Genomic DNA, 18,824 nt, shown 5'->3' with positions numbered 1-18,824 from the left:
CTCCTATGGCAACAGGCACAGATGAAAACTTAAAAAAAAAAAATCATAATTAAAAAAAACAATCAAGATGAACAGAAACACATCTCACTTCGAGGAGCTTTCTAATGCAGGAGTCTGATTAAAGTGGAGATAGTAAAACAGGCAGCAAGACTGAGATGTGACAGTCATTTTACCTCTGCTCACATGACTGCATCGAAGGCACCCCGATGACCTTAGAGCCAGTTCAGAAGCTGTCCTTCATCTGTGGAAGTTCAAGTCAGTTGTGCTTTGAATAAATACTTCTCTGTAGTTACACTTGAACTGCTGCATTATATGCCAGAGATACAGAAAGTGTCCATGCACAGCCCTGAAGCACTTTTGAGTCGAGCCCTTGCCAGGTTAACTCATGGATGAGGGAAGCTGGAGGCCACCCCAGCACACACAGATGGCAGACACTCCCACAGAGACACAGCACCCAGAGCTGACTGCCCAGACGCAGAACCAGGATGGAAGAAGGACGGAAAGCAAAACTTGCTTGTAGGAGTTCAGCTTTCAAGGTTACTGCTGCAGAACCCTGACCAAGCCATCCTCATAACTGGCAGGAGGCTCTGCTAGGACAGGCTCCCTGCCTGAGCTCACAGTTGGGTTCTAACAGGACTCCTCAAAAAACAATTCAGACAGCAGCTGAGCTAGTTGTTAGTCATTTGCCTTGCTGTTCATTGATGGTTGTCACTTTGTTCATTCTTAAAAATCCCTCCCTTAAGCTTTAACAGAAAAAAAATTTAAAATCCAGTGCTTCAGACAAGAGACCAGCAACTGAATTTTGTAAGGCTTTGGGCTGATTCTTCCTGGAGCACAGCACTGCTTATAACCAGTGGGCTTCCTAGTGCCATCAGTAGCACACCCAGTACAACATCAGAAGCTGTACAGATCACAGCAACCCTGAGGTAATAAAAAGTATAAAGGAAGAGATGGAATAAATGTGAGATATGTATGATAATCTTGCCACCTAGAAGAGATTCTGAGAAAGACACTCTTGCTAATTACACAACAGGAGCAGCAGTGGAAAAAAAAATAATGGTCAGTATATTTCAGTTTTTCCTTTGTTTTACACACACACACTCCCCTTAATGGCATCCATGCAGGCTTCCCTGCAGAACCATCACTAGTGTTAAAAATCAGATTTTTAGTCTCTCTTTCCATCTGTACAAAGTGCAGTTGGAATGGATTCTGAACTCCCAGACTGGTTGCAGAAAGGAAAGGAAACCTTCCTCTCCCTTCTGCCTAGGCCACCCCATCCTAGTTCCCCTCCCTCCTAAGAAGTTTTTAGAAAAATTAGAAGCCCTAATTAAGCATGATCACCTTGAGATTAGTTTTGTCATCTTCTTCCAGAATAGAAAAACCCAACCAAAAACAAAACACACATTCAGTGCCTCACCCACCCCAAAAACAATAGTTCCATTTAAAAAAATAAATAGTGTGTATATTTCATGCTGAAAAAAAAACAACAAAAAAAAACAAAACAAAAAGTCACAGAAAGGATTTGGTTTTGGTTTTCCCTCCCCCAAACATGACACCAGGCATTTTCTCCCCCCTCCCCTGACGTAGACACGATGGTACATTCCAACTGGCAATGTGCATCTGTGTTGAAAATGAGTTTCTACTCCTGCACGGTCCCACATGCATCAGGGAGCATCCAGCTAGCTGCTAAAGCAGAGCAAAGGCTTTCAGGTTTTGGGTATGGTCCCTGCCTGTTCCTTTGGTCCGTCTGTTAAAAGTCTCCTTGCTGCTCCCAGGTCTCTGCTCTTGTCTGTCTCCGTTACAACGTGCTCTCTGGTCCCCGGGCTTCCCCAGTCACTGGAGCTTCGTACCCAGCTTGCGCTGTCTGTTCCTGCGGGGGCAGCAGAGGGCAGGGTGAGAGAGGGGCCCCAGCCCTACCCCAGGGTTTTGTGGCAAACCAGCGGGCAAAAGACAGAAGGATTGAAGTAAGGCTCTGCTTAGCTCCACACAGAAATAAAGCTGCCCCCACCATACTCCACAGGAAGACAAGTAGAGCCCTAGAACATCTACCATGTCCTAAGTGTGCACAAGTACATGTGGAGGTAACATCATGAACAACAGCTTGCAAAGAGCTGAAATACTATTTAAATAAAACATTCTTTAACCCCAAACGCTCCCCAACAGACTCACCTCCCAGAGCAGTACTTAACCCACAACTGGTATAGCTTTACTCTGCACTATTCTGCCCACAGCAGCTATCTACAGATTAGAAAATAAATTAATAGCTACTCCTGACAAGTCAAACCAGCTGCAGCTCCTCCACCCCCCAAATAAAACTTACCTTGCCTCTGCTCTGGTGACTGTGTATTCAAACCACAGGATGTTAGGAATGAGACTGGTGTCTCGGATTAAAAAGAACTCTGAAATTGGCCTGGAAATGGACAAGACAATGGAAAAGGGAAAATAATTAGACTTTTTCTCCACCCCAGTTTTGATCAAAATGAAAAAAGCACAAAAATTGCTCCAGAGTTAACATTACTATTCCATTCATTCTACCTGGGAAAGGAGATCCCTGTTAATTTAATTTAATTTAAAAAAAAACACCACACACTTGTTAGGGTTTGTTTGGTTGGGGTTTTTTGTGTGGTTTTTTTTTGTTTGGTTGGTTGGTTTTTTTTTGTTTTTTTCCCCTATCCTGATACAATGTTTCCAGACTGTAATACATTTAAATAGATTTGCAATTTCACAAGGTCATCAGACATAGGTTACAAAAGGTCTGTTGGGCTTGAAAAGCTTCTCCAGCCCTGCCACAGCTCACAGCTTGAGGAGGGCTTTACATATGTAACAGTGGATTAGTTTTCCTCTCCCCTATCAGGCCAGGACATAGGATCCCGTGTGTGTGCATGCAGAAGAAAACACAGAGGAACAGGTTACACAACAATCAGGAGGCAAAACTGGAACAGAACCCAGGAATTCTCATTATAGCATCTGTAACTCTGGCAGTTCATCAAAGTTTAAGCAGCTGATTTACAGTCCGGGCTCGTGTGGCTACAACTACCATTTTAAAGACTGAAGCATCTTTATGTTTATTTTGCTTCAGTTGCAAGATGCAATTTTTACCCCAATTAGGAATACTTTCTTTTGCCAGATAATTCTGCTACATCTGTGTGAGCAGCTCATTGCAAGGGACTCATTTAATGAGCAAAACAGCCACCCACAGGAAGCAGACTTGCAGGAATAAAACCTCCACTGAACAGAGAGACTTACCATGCAGCTATCCTTGGGAAGAGAGGAGTTAGGATCTCTTGTGTGAAGGCAAACCAGGCTATGGCCATGATGCTGCCTGCCACACCTCCATATAGGACTTGGCTCCAGGTGTGGTAAAGCAAATAAACCCTGCAGTGGAAGAGAAGAGTCAGCAGACAGGCTTTACAACAAGAGTAGGCCTGACTCAGGGCTGATGCTTCACTGGAGCCTCAGACATTCAGAGGAAGTTATCCTCCAGATGTTACAAGGGGATAACATTTTTTTTCATTAAAAAGCTGGCTAAAAAAAAGTGGGGGGGGAAAAAAGGGAAAAACTATCTTCCTTCATATAGCAGTTTCAGCTTAGAGCACTTCTAGTTTGACCTTAACTCAATAACTCTTCACATTCTTCTTCATGTATCTTTGGATTAGCTGAGGAACTATTCCTGTTGGTTCCCATGAGAGACTTTTCCAAACCCAGTCACAAGACAAAGCCCCTCCAAGCCACCAAAGCAGGATCTTAAAAGCTTTTAAGAACACAGCACTTCTGTTATGATTTTGCCACTCTCTGACGTGACAGCAGGAAGGCTGCACTACCACAGGGTGCTCACTGTGACTGCAGCTGCTCAGAAAGCTGGATTCATGGTCTGGTACCTGTGCACACCAGCTCCACGTGTCACATTCAAAATTCTTCTCACCATAAAGCTATTAAGATCATCTTACCTGATCCTCTGCCTAGCACAGGCCACTGGATTTCCTCAAATTAATTTTTATTTGAATGAAGAATGAAATTGTCCTGTCAGAATTTTTAAAATAACCAGTAATAATGAGCTCTAGGGTATAGTCAGCTGTGTCCACAGGTTAACTACTTTTCTGGGAAAAACACAGCCTTGTTTTTAGCCTGAATTTGTCTGGTTTCCAATCAGTGGAGCCCATTTTGTGTGCATATATTATGATGATGATTGATCCCACTAAAGAGGAAAAAAAAAAATCATCATCGAAGTTTTGTTTTCTTTATTGATCCTAATACAACTAAATCTTGCAACTCAAATAGCTAGAAATGTTTTTTATTAACTAATGCTGAAGCCAAACAATTTGACTGATCAACAGTGGCCATCCCCATGCTGCAGATGCTGGTGTGCCAAGGCATGGTGCAATGCATCCATGGTTAGTGCTGGGAAGAGGGCAAGGCAGTGAGGCTGGAGCAAGGCCATGGAGCCAGGGGGGAATTGGTTCAAGGTCAGCTCATTTTGAGTTATTTAGAAATGTCCCCATGAAGCACCAGACATGTAGCACCTTTACTTGTTGGAAGGGTCTCATGGCAACACAGCAACCCTTGCAAAGCTCCAGCTAGTACAGTGCAGCCATGAAGAATTGGATCAGAAATGGGGGATAAAGGATGAGAGGTCTGCTGGCTGTTCAGGGCCACAGGACTGTATGAGAGCAGAAGACAAACAGTTGCTCCATACCTACTATATGAGACTAGCAAAGCCACTGTGACGAGGCAGATGGACAGCACATGTCTCCATAGTAAATCCAGAAACCTCGCATTGTTTGTTTGGTGCATTCTGAAAGAGATGGAGAGCCATTAGCACAGGGGCAGGGAGCTGAGCCCTCCTCAGCTCTGTCCTCACTCTCTCTGAAACCCTAGGAAAGCTCTACTCCAGTGGGGTCTTGGGCAGCTCAGTACCATCCCAGCAGCAATCTGGCCCACTGGCAGCAGTAAAGGAGAAGCCAAAAGGCCACACCTCTCTCTCTCTCTCCTACTGTTGGCAGGGATTGCTGTGATGGAAGGCAGAATGCTCAGTTACTGCAGCTGATGGGCAAGGCACATGCTGGGCATATGCAACAGGGAGCCAAGACATCAGAGTCCCTCCCTCATCCAACAAAGCTGGGAGAACCTGTGAGTTTTGTCTTCGTCTACACATGGAGCCACAAACCAGAGCCATGCCCCAGCCAGAACCTCAGAAAAGCACAGCATGTGACACCAGTACTCAGTAAAGGAGATGAGCTAAAAGTTCATGCAAGTGGGCAACATGTATTACCTAAAAGTTTGCAGACACCCCACTAACAAAACTGAGTAGACACATAAGAAGCAGCTCTTCTTTCCTCCTTCCTATCCCCTCCCTCTTCCCTCACACTGGTGGATAGTCACAGCTTAGAAAACACAAATTAGGAGACCTGTACCCAGTCAGGTGTAGGAGGCCTACCTGAAACCTTCAGGTTTCAGAAATAGTAACTACAGTCCTGCATTTAGATTGAGACACACATGCTTCATCCACCCTAGACACAGTAAGTTGTGCAGTTCCTCAGATCTGATTGCATTATGCCAATGAAGTGGCTCACAGCAAGGGAGCCATCTAATTCAGATGTTACAACACATTAACAGCCCAAACCTGACAGTGAATTTTTACCTTAAATAAAGGAACAGAAAGGAATAGACAGAGAAAAACCACATGAATTGGGAGTGGCTGGACGGCATCCCATATTTTGTGGTCACTGTTGAATGGGCTTCTGGGAAGAGAAGAAGAAAAGAGCATGGTCAAGGTCTACTCTGTCCACAGCAGCTGGAATGCTCCAGACACGAAGCCAGACCACTCTGCTGGAGTATGTGCACACAAATTCACAGGACACGTCTCTGCTCAGATGGCTCTGCCAGCCTTCTCACACCCAAACATCCAAAGCCAACATGAGGCAGAGGGGAAAACACCCTCCAACCCCCCCATTCCACTCAAAACTCAACCCACACCAGAACACCCAGGGCCAGACCATACCTTCACAGGGCCGAGGCTCCCGGATTACGTTTTTTATTAACCAGTTCACTCCCTCGTTGAACACCAGCCCTCCCAAGAAAGAGATCTGTGGAGGCAAGACAACCACGTCATCCCATCTAAAAGATCCATCTACTTCCTAGGCTGTCTCTTGACAAAACCCCAAACCATGTTTCTAATTTTAATTTTGACTACTCGAGTTAACACAAACGGACTCAAAATTCTCTAGCTGAGGCAGAAAAGCATTTCTTATTCAACCCACTTTGTGCATGTGGCAGCACACTGTGCATATGCAGCTTTTCAGCAGATGATAGAGAGACAAAAATGCCACTGTACAGCAGTTCTGTTAGCATACTTCCACCAGCAAGTGTAAAAAGTGACATTTTTTAATAGGGCAGCTTTTCAGGGATTGTCATTTGCTGATGACCAACAGGGGGAGTGCATACACTGTTCTTTGGGCAAAAAGCCTCAAAAAGGTGACTTTTTAGGCTTCCTGGCTTTTCCCTAATTAATATTTTCATCTTGAAGTTGTTTTGGGTTTTTTTGATCTAAAATGAAGTCACATTCTGAACTGAGCCAGACTGGTAGCATTTATTTTGGCTCTTTAATTCCATAGTCCACACAACTCCCCTGAATTAGTGCTGCTGCTGTGCTCACATTCCCAGCTGGTGATGATACTCTGTCTCCTTAACACTCAGTCCCATTCCAGATGATGAAGCAATTTTTCACCCTGTGTCCCAAGCTACGGGGTCAGGCTGCTGCAACTCAGCTCCCATCCCTCTTCATCTCAATGCTGCCTTCCCACAAAGAACCGGGAATCAATCTCAACACTTGTTTTGCTACCAACACCTAACAAGCCCCTGTATTCAAAACCCAATGAATTTGTGCAACACTTACTCTAACTTATTCTCTCTTTTGGGTCAACAAGAAATCTTTGGGTTGCCAAAACTTAACAGCTGCCTCAGCATCAGCTTGGTAACCTAGAAGTCCCATTCCAAGGTCCCTTGAGCCTGTGGTTCCCATGACACCATGGCCCTGCATTAGAAATATGCTGCCAAAATCCTGTCATTGGCCCCTATTTTATCTGTTTACTGAAGGCAAATGTTACAAGAGATTTATACTTCCTAAAGGAAATTTATCCATGCCACTGATTCCAAATTACCTGTCAGGGCAGACAGAAAGCATTATGTATTACAAAAAAGGCCCTTGTTGGTCATGTGGACAAAAGCAAGTCTCTTCTGTCCCTGGTATTTGTTTCACAGCTGGGGAGCAGCCCTTATAGACAGATCCACTGCCTTGGAAATCTGTAGGTTTTATTTCATATCCCCTTTTCTGCTTCAGTAGTTCAAAAGAAAGCACATCCTACTGATTTACAGACACTATCTCCTACATATGCTGCCCATCTTGCAGGAACCTACTAGTGCTATGATCCTACTGGATCTTGGGAGTGTTCCTGCTCTGCAACAGCATTCTTTAGTTGCTCAGACATCTCCCTGAATGTTTTTGGACAGATAATGCCCAAAACATATGACAGGGTAACAGAAAAGTCAGCAAAGGCTAAGCAGTCTTTTAACCTGGTACAGGTGATAAGTGTCTCCTGCTGTTCTTTGACAGGAACATCACCTTACCTAAGTGCTCTTGAAAGAGAGAAAAACAAGTGTGAATACAGGAGCACCAGGTGACAAAAGGAAAATACTTTTTGCCATAAGAAGCTGGGAAGGGAGAGAAGGACTCACCGTGTGAAGCTCTCTCTTGAATATGATGAGTGTAACAAAGCCAACAATAATGAATATTGGACCAAGACTCAAATAAGCTAAAAGCTGACCAGAGAAATCACCTAGGGAAACAAACAAGAGAAACATATCAGTTTGAACCTCACAGGTACTTTCCTGCCACAAGAGCATGGGTCAGCTGGTGCCCTGAAACACTGAGAGCAGAGGGGCAAACCCAGCACTGCAGAGTCTCCATTTTGCAGACCAGCCTTTGCTGCTCCAGCCCGAGAGGAGCCAAGGCAAGGAAGACAGCAGTGCTTCCATGCAGGTTGAAAAGCAGGGATGAGAGGATCTTGGCATCATTCAGCAGAGATTACTGCCAGCCAATTTACAACAATGACCATGGGTGTGGGCCTGGAGTCACTTTAATCCAACATAAGCACAGGCTGCTGCAAAAGAGGCAGCGTCTTTCCCTCCCCCTCATTCACACTGCCTCCCTGTGCCAGCAATTACCAGCAAGCACTCCTCAGACAAATCCTTTCCTACTTCCTTACTAAAATGGGTTAGTTTGCAGCTGGATCAGCTCCCTAATCTGTCTCACCATGTGTCCACATGAACACTACGATTAGCGAGAAGGGGAGGAAATAAATAGCTAAACACTGCAGGAGATGAAGGGGAAAGAAGGAGACTCCGCTTTTTAACCCAGTAGCCCACTGGTGGCACACAGAAGTGACTGTGGGCTTCCACCCCAAATAGCTGACAGTCTGGTTATCCCCCAGGGAGAACTGGGGAGCGGCAATGGGACCTCACAAGAGGTCTCAAGGTACTTCAAAACCTTTATCCTGAACTATCACAGACACACAAGGAGGCTAACAACAGTATAGAGCAGCTACGAGTTTTGATCTGATTTTCTCCTGCCTCTCTTCCCTGAAAAAGGACACATCCAAACCATTTGGAAAGAAGATGTCAGCACGAATTCTGAGGAAATAAAAAATCATCAGGGTAATTTTGCATCAGGAGAATGAGAACTGTCTACCAGAAGATTTTTAAAGACAGCAGTCACTACAGAAACGCAGTATGAAAACCCAGTGAGCAAATTAAGAGGCCTGGTACTTTCCATATTGGTTCTCAGGGACTAAATCGTCTCCATCCCATCACCAAACACAAAAGGATCAACCCCCACATAAATTTATCCTTCCTCTCAAATGAAAACAGGATGCCTCTGCAAGGCTGAGCATTGGACTCATTCCTAGATCAATTCTACTGCAAGATACTGAGCCTCCCCAGCCCACGCACCCACATTTTAAAACAGCACTTGGCAAAATGGACTTTAACCTCAGCCTCCAAATGCTGGAACTGATTTAAATTAAAAAAAAAAAAGAAAAAAAGAAAATGTTATTGCACTGCTACAAAGTTCAGGCTGCTGATGGTATTGCCACACAGTTGTGGTTACATCAGGTACAGTGCTCACATCCCTCTTGAATTCCAGACTCTGGGTTAGATTTGGGAACCAACATCATTACCAGCAAGGACCACTTGCAGGAGTTCTAAGCTGCAACACCAATGAAATGAGGATGAGTTGGAGGGCAAAACCCTCAAGAATACTGGGGCTTCCCTGAAGTGAGAGCCTATTTTATTCTTAACCTGAAAAGCATTAAGGAGTCACAGAATTGTCAGGGTTGGAAGGGACCTCTAGAGATCATCCAGTTCAGCTCCCCCACTAGAGCAGGAGCCCCTGGAGCACATTACCCAGGACCAGAGCCCAGCAGGTTTTGAACATCTCCAGAGAAGGGGACTCCACAACCTCCCTGGGCAGCCTGTCCCAGGGCTTTGTCACCCTCATCATAAATAAGTTTTTCCTCATATTGAAATGGCACTTCCCATGTTCCAGCTTGTGCCCATTGCCCCTCATCCTGTCACTGGGAACTACTGAACAGAGTCTGGCTCCATCCTCCCTGCACCCACACGTTAGATACTTAAAGGCATCGATAAGTTCTCCTCCATCTCTCTGCCCTTCCTCATCAGGGAGATGCTCCAATCCCCCAGTTATGTTTGTTACCCTCCCCTGGACTCTCTCCAGCAGTTCCCTTTTTCTCTTGAACTGGAGAGCCCAGAACTGGGCACAGTTCTCCAGATGTGGCCTCACCAGGGTAGAGCAGAGGGGGAGAATGACCTCTACCTACTGGCCACACTCTTCCTTATGCACCCCAGTATTCCATTGGTCTTCTTGGCAGCAAGGACACACTGCTGGCTCACAGATAATTTACTATCTACCAGGACTCTCAAAACCTTCTCAGAACTGCTTTCCAGCAGGTCCACCCCTAACCTATATTGGTGCTTGGCATTCTTCCTCCCCAGGTGCAGGGCCCTATGTTGAACCTCATGAGGTTCTTCTCCACCCAGCTCTCCAGCCTGTTCAGATCAGGCTGGATGGGAGCACAGCCCTCTGGAGTGTCACCACCCCTCCCAGTTTGGTATCAACAGCAAATATGCTGAGGTCACACTCCATCCCCAAGTCACTGATGAATATGTTGAACAAGAGTGGACCGAGTATTGACTTCTGGGGGACACCACTGGTTACAGGCCTCCAACTCCACCCTGCCCCATTAATTAGAAGACACTGAATTTGAGTTTTCTTGCAGGTTCACTTTGCAGCATCAGGTGGGTCCCAAACACTCCCAAAGCAGAACAGCAAAGTACAGGTCTAAGTGGCAGCATCAGTTACCTGGCAATAGAGAATCAAGTCCCTTATGGGTTTACACAAATCACAAACACTCGGATAAATAAATCCCATCTTCATTGATGAGGGAATTCATGAGACAAGCCACCAGACAATCAAAACTACCCTGAGAGCCTTTCCAATATTCTCAATTCCAGTGTTGCCAGCTGAAGGCAGCTCATCTTTGAGAAATCACTATGTTTCACATCATTCCCTCTGTTAACCCATGGCACATAAAGGCTTAGCACTTCAAGACTAAAAGCCATAATTCTGCCAAGTAAAAATCAAACCAGATTATTTATCTTCTCAGGGGGGTTCTATTTCTCATGCAGATGGTGGAAGAATACTTAAGTAGTATTTTAGTTTAAATAGCATCAGGACTACCAAATTCAGGACCCTCCATTATGTTATCTGATAATATACCAAATAAATCAAGCCACCCAGACTCCACCAGCACACAACCCACACTTGAAGCTGAGGTGGGGAACCAGAAACCATCAGATGCTGCCTGCAGGCAGAGTGCCAAGTCCTTTACTCAGACAACCTTACAACAGTAGCCCCATAAATATTTCAACTGTCCATTTAAAACAGAGATAGCATTAATAATACTTCCCCTTGCTGTGGCTAACAGCAACCAAACAATCACATACTGAAGCCAGCCTTTCTAGAGGAGGAGGCAAACAAATAGATGCACGCTAACTGAAGGCAGCACTTTGCTGTGCCCCAGGAACTCGCTAATGCCATCAGAAATGTACTCACTAGACGAGGCAGAGGAGCTGCACTAACTAAACCAGCTCTGAAACGATTTGGAATCCCCAGGGAAGGAGCTGAGAGAGAAAGGCCAGCGCTGATCACCGCACAGCGCTCCGGGGGCCTGGCAGCCTGATTACTGTGTCACTCCTGCCTACCCTGGCACTCCCGCGCCCTCAGAGACTTATTCCCAGGGAACAGGCACTTGCAGGAGAGCTGACAGTTTCAAATCCAGCCAGATCTAGCAAGCAGCTCCACCCCACCCCCCACACACACCTTTTTCGAAAAATTAATTTTTCTTCATGTTACTAAACTTGGGAATTTAAAAGTAACTCCTTTGAGCAGTAGGGACAGAGACAAAACCTTTGGAAAAACACAAAATTATTATCTATTTAACATACAGCTTGGGGGTTGTTTTAAATTCAGGTTTTTTAAAAAAGTCCAGCCCTCTCTGGGCATCATTTGGGGCCTGAGATGTAAAAATAAAGAATCCAACTACCTCATTTTTAGGCACCCAAGGGATAAGCAGGTGAAACACTATAAATAGCTCAGAAGCACGCTATTATTTTTTTTCCAGCCTTCATTCAGCATCTGCTTCTGCTCCAATTCAACATTTTACCCAGCATTCTTGCAGTGGAAATAGCTGAGCTTTATCACATTAGCTTAACCTGTGTCTAATGTAAAAATGTGAATCAACAGCACTCTAACCACATCCTACCACAAGATTCAGCTTCACCACTGTCACCACTGCTTCCTATTGAAACATCTATTTGTGGCACTGCTGCTGGTTTTGATATCCTTGATTAAATAAATGAACGTGTGCAAGTTGCACAGGCAACATGCAGAGTCTGTGTGTCACATCCAATTTACACCAGCAAATAGTCATGATGGATCCTCATTTCCTGCACTTGCACATATCCTGGCATCACAAGCTGTGGGTCAGTAAAAATATCTTCAGGAGGCTTTAAGTTATGGCGTGAAAGGCACATGTGACACTTCTGCAGGAAAATTAAACATAAAGCCCTACATTAAAGAAGCCAAACAGCTGAGTGGTACCTGCCTCCTTCAGCAAATGAGCCCTGACAGGAGAGCTACCACCCTAACCAGAAATCACAGCAAGGTTATCAGAACAAACATGCCTATAGGAGCAGCACGGGCTGATACTAAGCCACGAGAAATGCTGAGCCCAAGCACAAACACAGCACAAGGACCTCTGCTCTGCTGCACTTTTTCACCCATGGGATGATTTTGCACACCTGCCTCTCTACCTGACTGTAGTCAACACCTCCCATAGCAGAGAAAACAGGAAGATCCTCTGTCATTCTGCACAGAAAGGTTTCTGCATGCCAGGTTTCTCTCCTTCAAGAACTTGTTCAACTTGAAAACAGGAGTTCCAGAAAGACCCAGAGCTTTAAAAATCCCAACTGCACTGAAGAGAGGAAGTTTTGGTTTTTTTCTAGTCTCCAAATAATAATAATAAAAATCCCAAACAAACCAGGAACTCGATGTTTCTCCAGTTAAACTCACCCCACAGACAGGAAGTCCCTGAAGATGAGTTTTAAGTCTGCAACACAAAGTCATCCCATGCAAAGTAATGCACACGGGAAAAAACAACCCTAATTATACACACAACCTGACAGGATTTAGTTTAGTTGTTACCAAACAAAAAAACCCTCAGGCTTAGTGTGAGCCAGTACCTTCAGGGTAGTATCCAAAACTCTGCAGCAGTCAAAAAGGCAAGAAGGGCATTTTTTAAGAGCAAAACAGAAGTTATTGTTACAGCACTACAAAAACTTATTACACGATCCTGGTGTCATGACCTAGAAAGAGACAGTAAACAGAGAAAAGACAAATAGAAAAGGGACAAAGATAACAAGCATGAAACTGCAGCCACTCAAAATATTGAGTAACTCGGGTTTTCAGCTGGATAACAGGGGATACAACAATCATCAATGGAGAAATAGACAGCAAACATTTGTTACTTCTCACTGCACATGAGATAGAGAGTGTTGGATGAAATTACTGAGCACTGGACTTAAAAGCTGACAAGAAACAATAACCACACTGAGTTACAAAGCTCAGTGCCAAAAGGTACTGAGAGATCCAAAGCAGAAATGGGTTCAAAGAGCAATCAGACATACCCGGAGTATAGCTTTTATACACCCATTAAAGGGCTTCACAATCCTGATACAATCACCAGCTGATTACTGGAAAGATGTACAGAAGAGGGATCTTTCCTGTCTACCTGCCAGCAACCCAAGACTATGCCAGACCACTCCTCGGCCTCAGCAAACTACAGCTGCTGATATCAAAAGCTCCAGGACCAAACATTTCTGAAAGCAATATCAGGACAGTATTTTTAGATATTGTCCTCTTCAGCAGCATGCCTCAGCAGACACGTTACACTGCCACTGTTCGTTTCTTCGCCCTGTGTTTGATCTTGACATTTACTATCAGGAATTTTTCAGTTAGGTCTCCAGGAGCCCATTACTCAGACCAGTTTGCAGCTGACTACCACAGCATCCACCTGCAGGTTTTTCAATTGGTCTTGCTCAAAGTTGGCAGAGCAGAAAGCCCCAGAAAACTGAGCAGCCACACAGGCAGTAAGGATGGGTGTTTGGTGCTTTGTACTGTATCACTACTGATAAGGGAACATTAGATAAAGACAGAGAAGACAAGCACCCTTCCAGAGACATCTCTCCCTTCACGATTACAAGTGGAGGCCAAATAATGGGCTTCATCTGCCAGGCAGAAATCAGCAGTGACTGCTTTTCACCTGGTCACAGCAAGAGGGACCATCACTCTTGTCAGATGAAAGCTGGAACAACAGCACTTCCACACTGGAAGTCTTTAAATACAATAGATTTTAAGAGCAAGTTGGAACAGTGGCTCAGCAAGCTGCACTCCAGGCCAGCAGCCCCTGGGATCAGCCAAGAGCAAAAGATGTTTGCCACACAACAGTGCAGGACATGCCAAGACAGCTTAATAATTTATGTTGGTAAAAGCAGGATCTATTTCACATTCTGACCCATCTCTATCACCACAGAGCTACATTAACCCCATTGTGCTCAGCATGCTGCCAACATCACTATTTTATAAATACACATTCTCTAGAAGATTTATGGACCTGGACTTCAGCTGTACACACAGGGAATGTGAACAGCTTTCTATACATGAAGTTAGAGCACTCTCCCCAAATCTAGGTAAAAAGATCAGACCTAACATCTTACGGCAACTCATTTTTCTAGACCAAAATAAATTGATAAACTTTTGCACCTCCAGCTGTTTAATGTTTTAGTACTTTGTCTCCACTTTATAGGCTTCCATAATTACATGTTTTATCCAAGACAAACACAGCCTTCATCTCCTCAGTGCATAACTCTAATCTCAGTGGTGATTTACCCTCTCTACACAATCATCATCTCAGTTTGCCTGTAGAAAAGCACTCAATGCAGAGAGAAAATAATCACATTATGTCACATCCTTTAAGATCTGACAGATCATCCTCGTGCAGCAATTTCAGCCACCTCCGTTTCCCAAACCAACCCAGCAGACAGTGCACAGGACACTCTGTGTGTACTGCCAGGTTCAGATACGGACACAGGATACAAAGATGATTATCAGTAAGACTGGAAAGACTTTTCCCCTGTCTCCCCCAAACTGTCACATGAATATATTTGAGAAGGGGGATGGCTGAAGAACATAACACACAGGGTGAAGGAAAATGCATGACAGCAAAGGAAACGCCAATCTTACACACAAAGTATCACAGAAAAACCACAAGACAGCCACACTGAGGGGGGTGGGCACAAGAAATAATGTATTTCCAGCACCAGAGCTTTCCAGCGTTGTCACATTTCGAGTCTTCTGGCTGAATGGGTACTTTCAACCCAGAGGATCCCTAAATATTTTAGAAGCTTTAAGTATTACACTGCTGAGAAGAGCTTTCATCAGGAACTAAAATCCAGCTATTGAAACAAGACATACAGCAACACTTTATGGCAAGCTAGGGACTTGCTAGAACTAGCAATACTGAGAACAGTGTTAAAACCAAATTTGTATTTTGCCCATATTGTCAATACTAACACTGACACTTCACACCATGCTCTTTCTATTGGCTTTGATTACAACAAGCAGCTAAAAAAAGAGCGTCGTGGGTTTTTTTATCTCACCCAGGAACAGCACAGCACCAAGCAGCTCAAGAGGAGCTCCTGAAGACCACAGCTGCTAAAGAGACTGTGCTTACACAGCTGCAGCCTGCGTGCAGACCCACCTGCTCTTGCACTGGGAGATGAAGGATTCCTCCTGCCACAACCTGGGCCAGGCTGCTGGCACCCAGGGACACAGCACAGGACCTTGATGGATCACACCACTGCCCCAGCTGGAACAGCCCATCCCGCACGCAGAAACCCACCTCTTCTCATCGCTGACTGTGCCCAAACCCAAACACTGACCCACAGGGAGCTCTGTGCCCAGCACAGCCACAGAAACCACCTGGAGGCCACGAACACCCGAGGGGCAGGGCCACCTCCACGGGGTGATGCCTCAAGGGAGCCCCAGGGCCGGCAAGGCAGGCACAGGCACACCAAGGCAGACCTCCAGCCGTCAACCCAGCCCCCCCAGCAGCACGGCAGGGAGGGGGCAGCAGGCCCCGCCACACCACACCACGCCGGGCTGGCTGCGGGGAGGCAGCACCCGCGGGCGGGCCCCGCACCTCGAGGCCCGGCGGCACCACACGTGGCCAGCCGCGCCTGGGGGGCTGCGGAGGGGAGCGAGGAAACGGCGCGGGAAGACGAGGGTGCCACGGGAGGGCAGCCCCGGGGCCGCCGAGCGGCGGGACAGGCGGGACAGGCGGGACAGGCCCCCCCGGGCCCCCCGGGCCGTCCCCGCAGCGCGGGACCCGGCAGCCCCGGCCGCGCGGCACCGCCAGCGCGCATGCGCGGCGCCGAGTCCCCCCGCGGCTCACGATCCGGCAGCGCGTCCCGCCGCCCCAGCGCGCAGGCGCGTCCCGCCGCCTCCGCCCGCCCGCTCAATGGCTCACGATTTGGCAGCCGCCAGCCCGGCCCTCGCGGGTGCCGCGGGGCGCCGGGCGGGACCGGCCCAGGAGAGCGGCGCGGCCGCCGCCCCGGAGGGCGGGCGGGGACGCAGCGGAGCTTTTACCTGCGGGATACTCGACGTGAGTGAGGGAGACCGGCCGCCACGGAGCGGGGAGCGAGCACTCTCCGACTGCGGCCATCTTACCCGGATACCGGGCCGGGCCAGCGCGGCCAATGGGAGCGCGGTTAAGGGGCGGTGCGACCAATGGGCGGGGGAGCGGAGCGCGGCGGCCCAATGGGGCTGCGCGGCAGGTGAGGCGCCGGCCAACCCGGGGAGCCGCGCGGCCAATCGCCTTCTAGCGCCGCCGCCCAATCGGAGGAGGGCGGAGGAAGCGGGAGAGCCAATCAAAAAGAAAGGCGGGCGCCAGCGCCTTTCGTCATTGGCGGAAGGGGCCATGCAGATGAGCCAATCAGCAGCTTCCATTGCTGCCGGCTCCGGGCCAATCAGCTGCGGCGCGGTGCGGGGCTGGGGCGGGAAAACGGCCCCGGGGGCTGCGGGGGGGGGGGGAACAGCCCGGGGCTGCGGGGCTCCCCCCGCACCGCCCCCGCCCCGAGGGGGGACAGCCCGGGGCTGCGGGGCTCCCCCCGCACCGCAGAGGGACAGCCCGGGGCTGCGAGGCTCCCCCCGCACCGCCCCCGCCCCGCAGAGGGACAGCCCGGGGCTGCGAGGCTCCCCCCGCACCGCCCCCGCCCCGCAGAGGGACAGCCCAGGGCTGCGGGGCTCCCCCCGCACCGCCCCTGCCCCGCAGAGGGACAGCCCGGGGCTGCGGGGCTCCCCCCGCACCGCCCCCGCCCCGCAGAGGGACAGCCCGGGGCTGGTCTGCCCGGGAGCTGCCGCCTCCTCCTCCTCCCGTTCAGAGAAAACCCGACCGGCCCCCCTCCCCGCCACCCTTTTCCAGGCTGGAAAGTCGTGTTTTTAAAAAGGAACCTTTCGCCTCCAGCTCCCGCTGCAAACGGGGATGTTTCACATTATTATTTTCACAGGAACGATTAAGTGACAAGGGCTAAACTGTTGAAAACGCTGCTTGCTTTTGCTTTGTTTTTTGTTTTTTCTCTTTTATTTCTAAGTAGTAACACGAGGAAGAAAGTAGATTTATTTTTACAGCCACGTTCTCGCAGGTCTGTAGAGGAGCAGCAGCTCCTGCGGGAACACGCACGTGTGAAAATAAAGCATGAACTTAAGTTCTTCCTTAAGGGAAAGTTCTTGCTTAAAAGCTCTTTCCTAAGGGAAACGAGGACGCCGAAGATGATACTTCCTGCATCATCTAAAAGACCCTGCAGAGGCAACACCTGGTCCAAGGGGTTTTTTTTCCCTTCCCTAAATACCTCTGATTACTGGAATCGCCCACTTGGAAGACCAAGCTGAGGTGAATGTTCCCAGAGGATGCTACTTACCTGGGGAGCCTGAGGAAGGGAAGCAGAAGACAAACGGTGCAGAAGTGAGATACACCAGCAGTGTTACACGGAAAAGCTTGCAGGAGGCACGTGCACCTTCTGACAAAACCACCAAGGTTAAACCAGTTTTAAAAAAACAAAACTTAGCGAAAAAGAAACCTGCAAGAGCAGCACAAGAAGTGATAAATGTAGGCAAGGGGCTGCCTTTAGTTTTTATGTCAGGAAGGCACACTAGGATTTCTATCCCTTAACACCTTCACCTTCAGGATTTCAGAACAGGGAGAAACTCCTTTTCCTGCAGCAGTTTTCAGGGAGCAACTATGATTATGTCCCATTAATTTCAAAAGGCCCTTCAAAGCAGATGCTCCTTCCTCGCATTGCAAGAAGAAAAATAGCATTAAAGTCGTTTTATTTGAAAAGAAAGAGCAAATATTTGCTGCAGAAGTGTTTCAGCTCACTGCCGAAGCCTGCTACAAGGTAGCATGAGTGATATACTGCTTTCATTATTCAAGTTAAATAAATCTCCTCCTTTCCAAGCTATTGAATATAGAGTTAGGCTGGCAGAGTGGATTACATTTGATCTATGTACCATGACAAGTACTGAAAATTGTGGGCTTCATTGCTATGTTCACCCACTCCTTCCTGAACAGAAGAAGAAAGTGTCAATACACGGAGCAGCCTTTGCTCTGCTCCTCCAGCAGAAGAAATCACAAAGCTGCTCTGGAGATGGGATGAGTATACAGTCTGACACCATGGAAACAAAGAGAAACTCCTTTTAACTCCCCCAGCCATCCTTCAGGGTGTGGCACGAGACATGAAATTTTCCTATTCATGAACATTTTTATTTGCATCTATCACAATTCATGACAGGCTTGATTAATGCTAACCCAGCCTTATTTTTTATTATTATTTTTAAGCCTATGGATGAAATCTTCATCACTGAGGAAGCAAACAGCCTATCTGACTCAACCTGGTTTCTGTATCATTTGAAAATGAAAGTATTTAAATGTGCTCTAATTGCCTCAGAAGAAGGAGAAGCTGAGTTTCCAGCATTGCTCAGCAGATGGGCATCTCTGATACCAACCCACAGTCTCTACTCTGGGGTTCTCTCACACAGGTTGGGAGGCTGATAAGCCTGCAAAAGAAAGGCTTGGATA

General features: G+C 47.3%; 1 protein-coding gene across 1 annotated transcript; it reads right to left on the bottom strand.

Moving 5' to 3' along the window:
• Nucleotides 1-1,042: 1,042 nt before the first annotated feature.
• On the bottom strand, nucleotides 1,043-16,437 carry DOLPP1 (dolichyldiphosphatase 1). The gene is made up of 8 exons (XM_051636928.1): nucleotides 16,337-16,437; nucleotides 7,732-7,832; nucleotides 5,999-6,083; nucleotides 5,639-5,738; nucleotides 4,694-4,792; nucleotides 3,247-3,375; nucleotides 2,321-2,410; nucleotides 1,043-1,870 (listed from the first exon to the last, which is right to left on the bottom strand). Exons 1-8 carry the CDS (start codon nucleotides 16,410-16,412, stop codon nucleotides 1,834-1,836), a joined length of 717 nt encoding a protein of 238 aa, XP_051492888.1. The 5' UTR covers nucleotides 16,413-16,437; the 3' UTR covers nucleotides 1,043-1,833.
• Between the last annotated feature and the right edge of the window lie 2,387 nt (nucleotides 16,438-18,824).

The sequence above is a fragment of the Apus apus genome, chromosome 19, assembly GCF_020740795.1.
Source record: "Apus apus isolate bApuApu2 chromosome 19, bApuApu2.pri.cur, whole genome shotgun sequence".
NCBI classification, from domain to species: Eukaryota; Metazoa; Chordata; class Aves; order Apodiformes; family Apodidae; genus Apus; species Apus apus.
The sequence above is the reverse complement of the archived record's forward strand: the minus strand, read 5'-3'. Positions and strand labels throughout refer to the sequence as shown.

What these genes read in the sequence shown, in the direction of transcription:
- DOLPP1 (XM_051636928.1), bottom strand. Translation starts at nt 16,412, where the DNA reads ATGGCCGCAGTCGGAGAGTGCTCGCTCCCCGCTCCGTGGCGGCCGGTC. An exon ending in TTTCTGTTCCTTTATTTAAG is followed by an intron (nt 4,793 to 5,638) that starts GTAAAAATTCAC and finishes CATCTCTTTCAG; the next exon opens with AATGCACCAAACAAACAATG. An exon ending in TTGCTAGTCTCATATAGTAG is followed by an intron (nt 3,376 to 4,693) that starts GTATGGAGCAAC and finishes CTTCCACTGCAG; the next exon opens with GGTTTATTTGCTTTACCACA.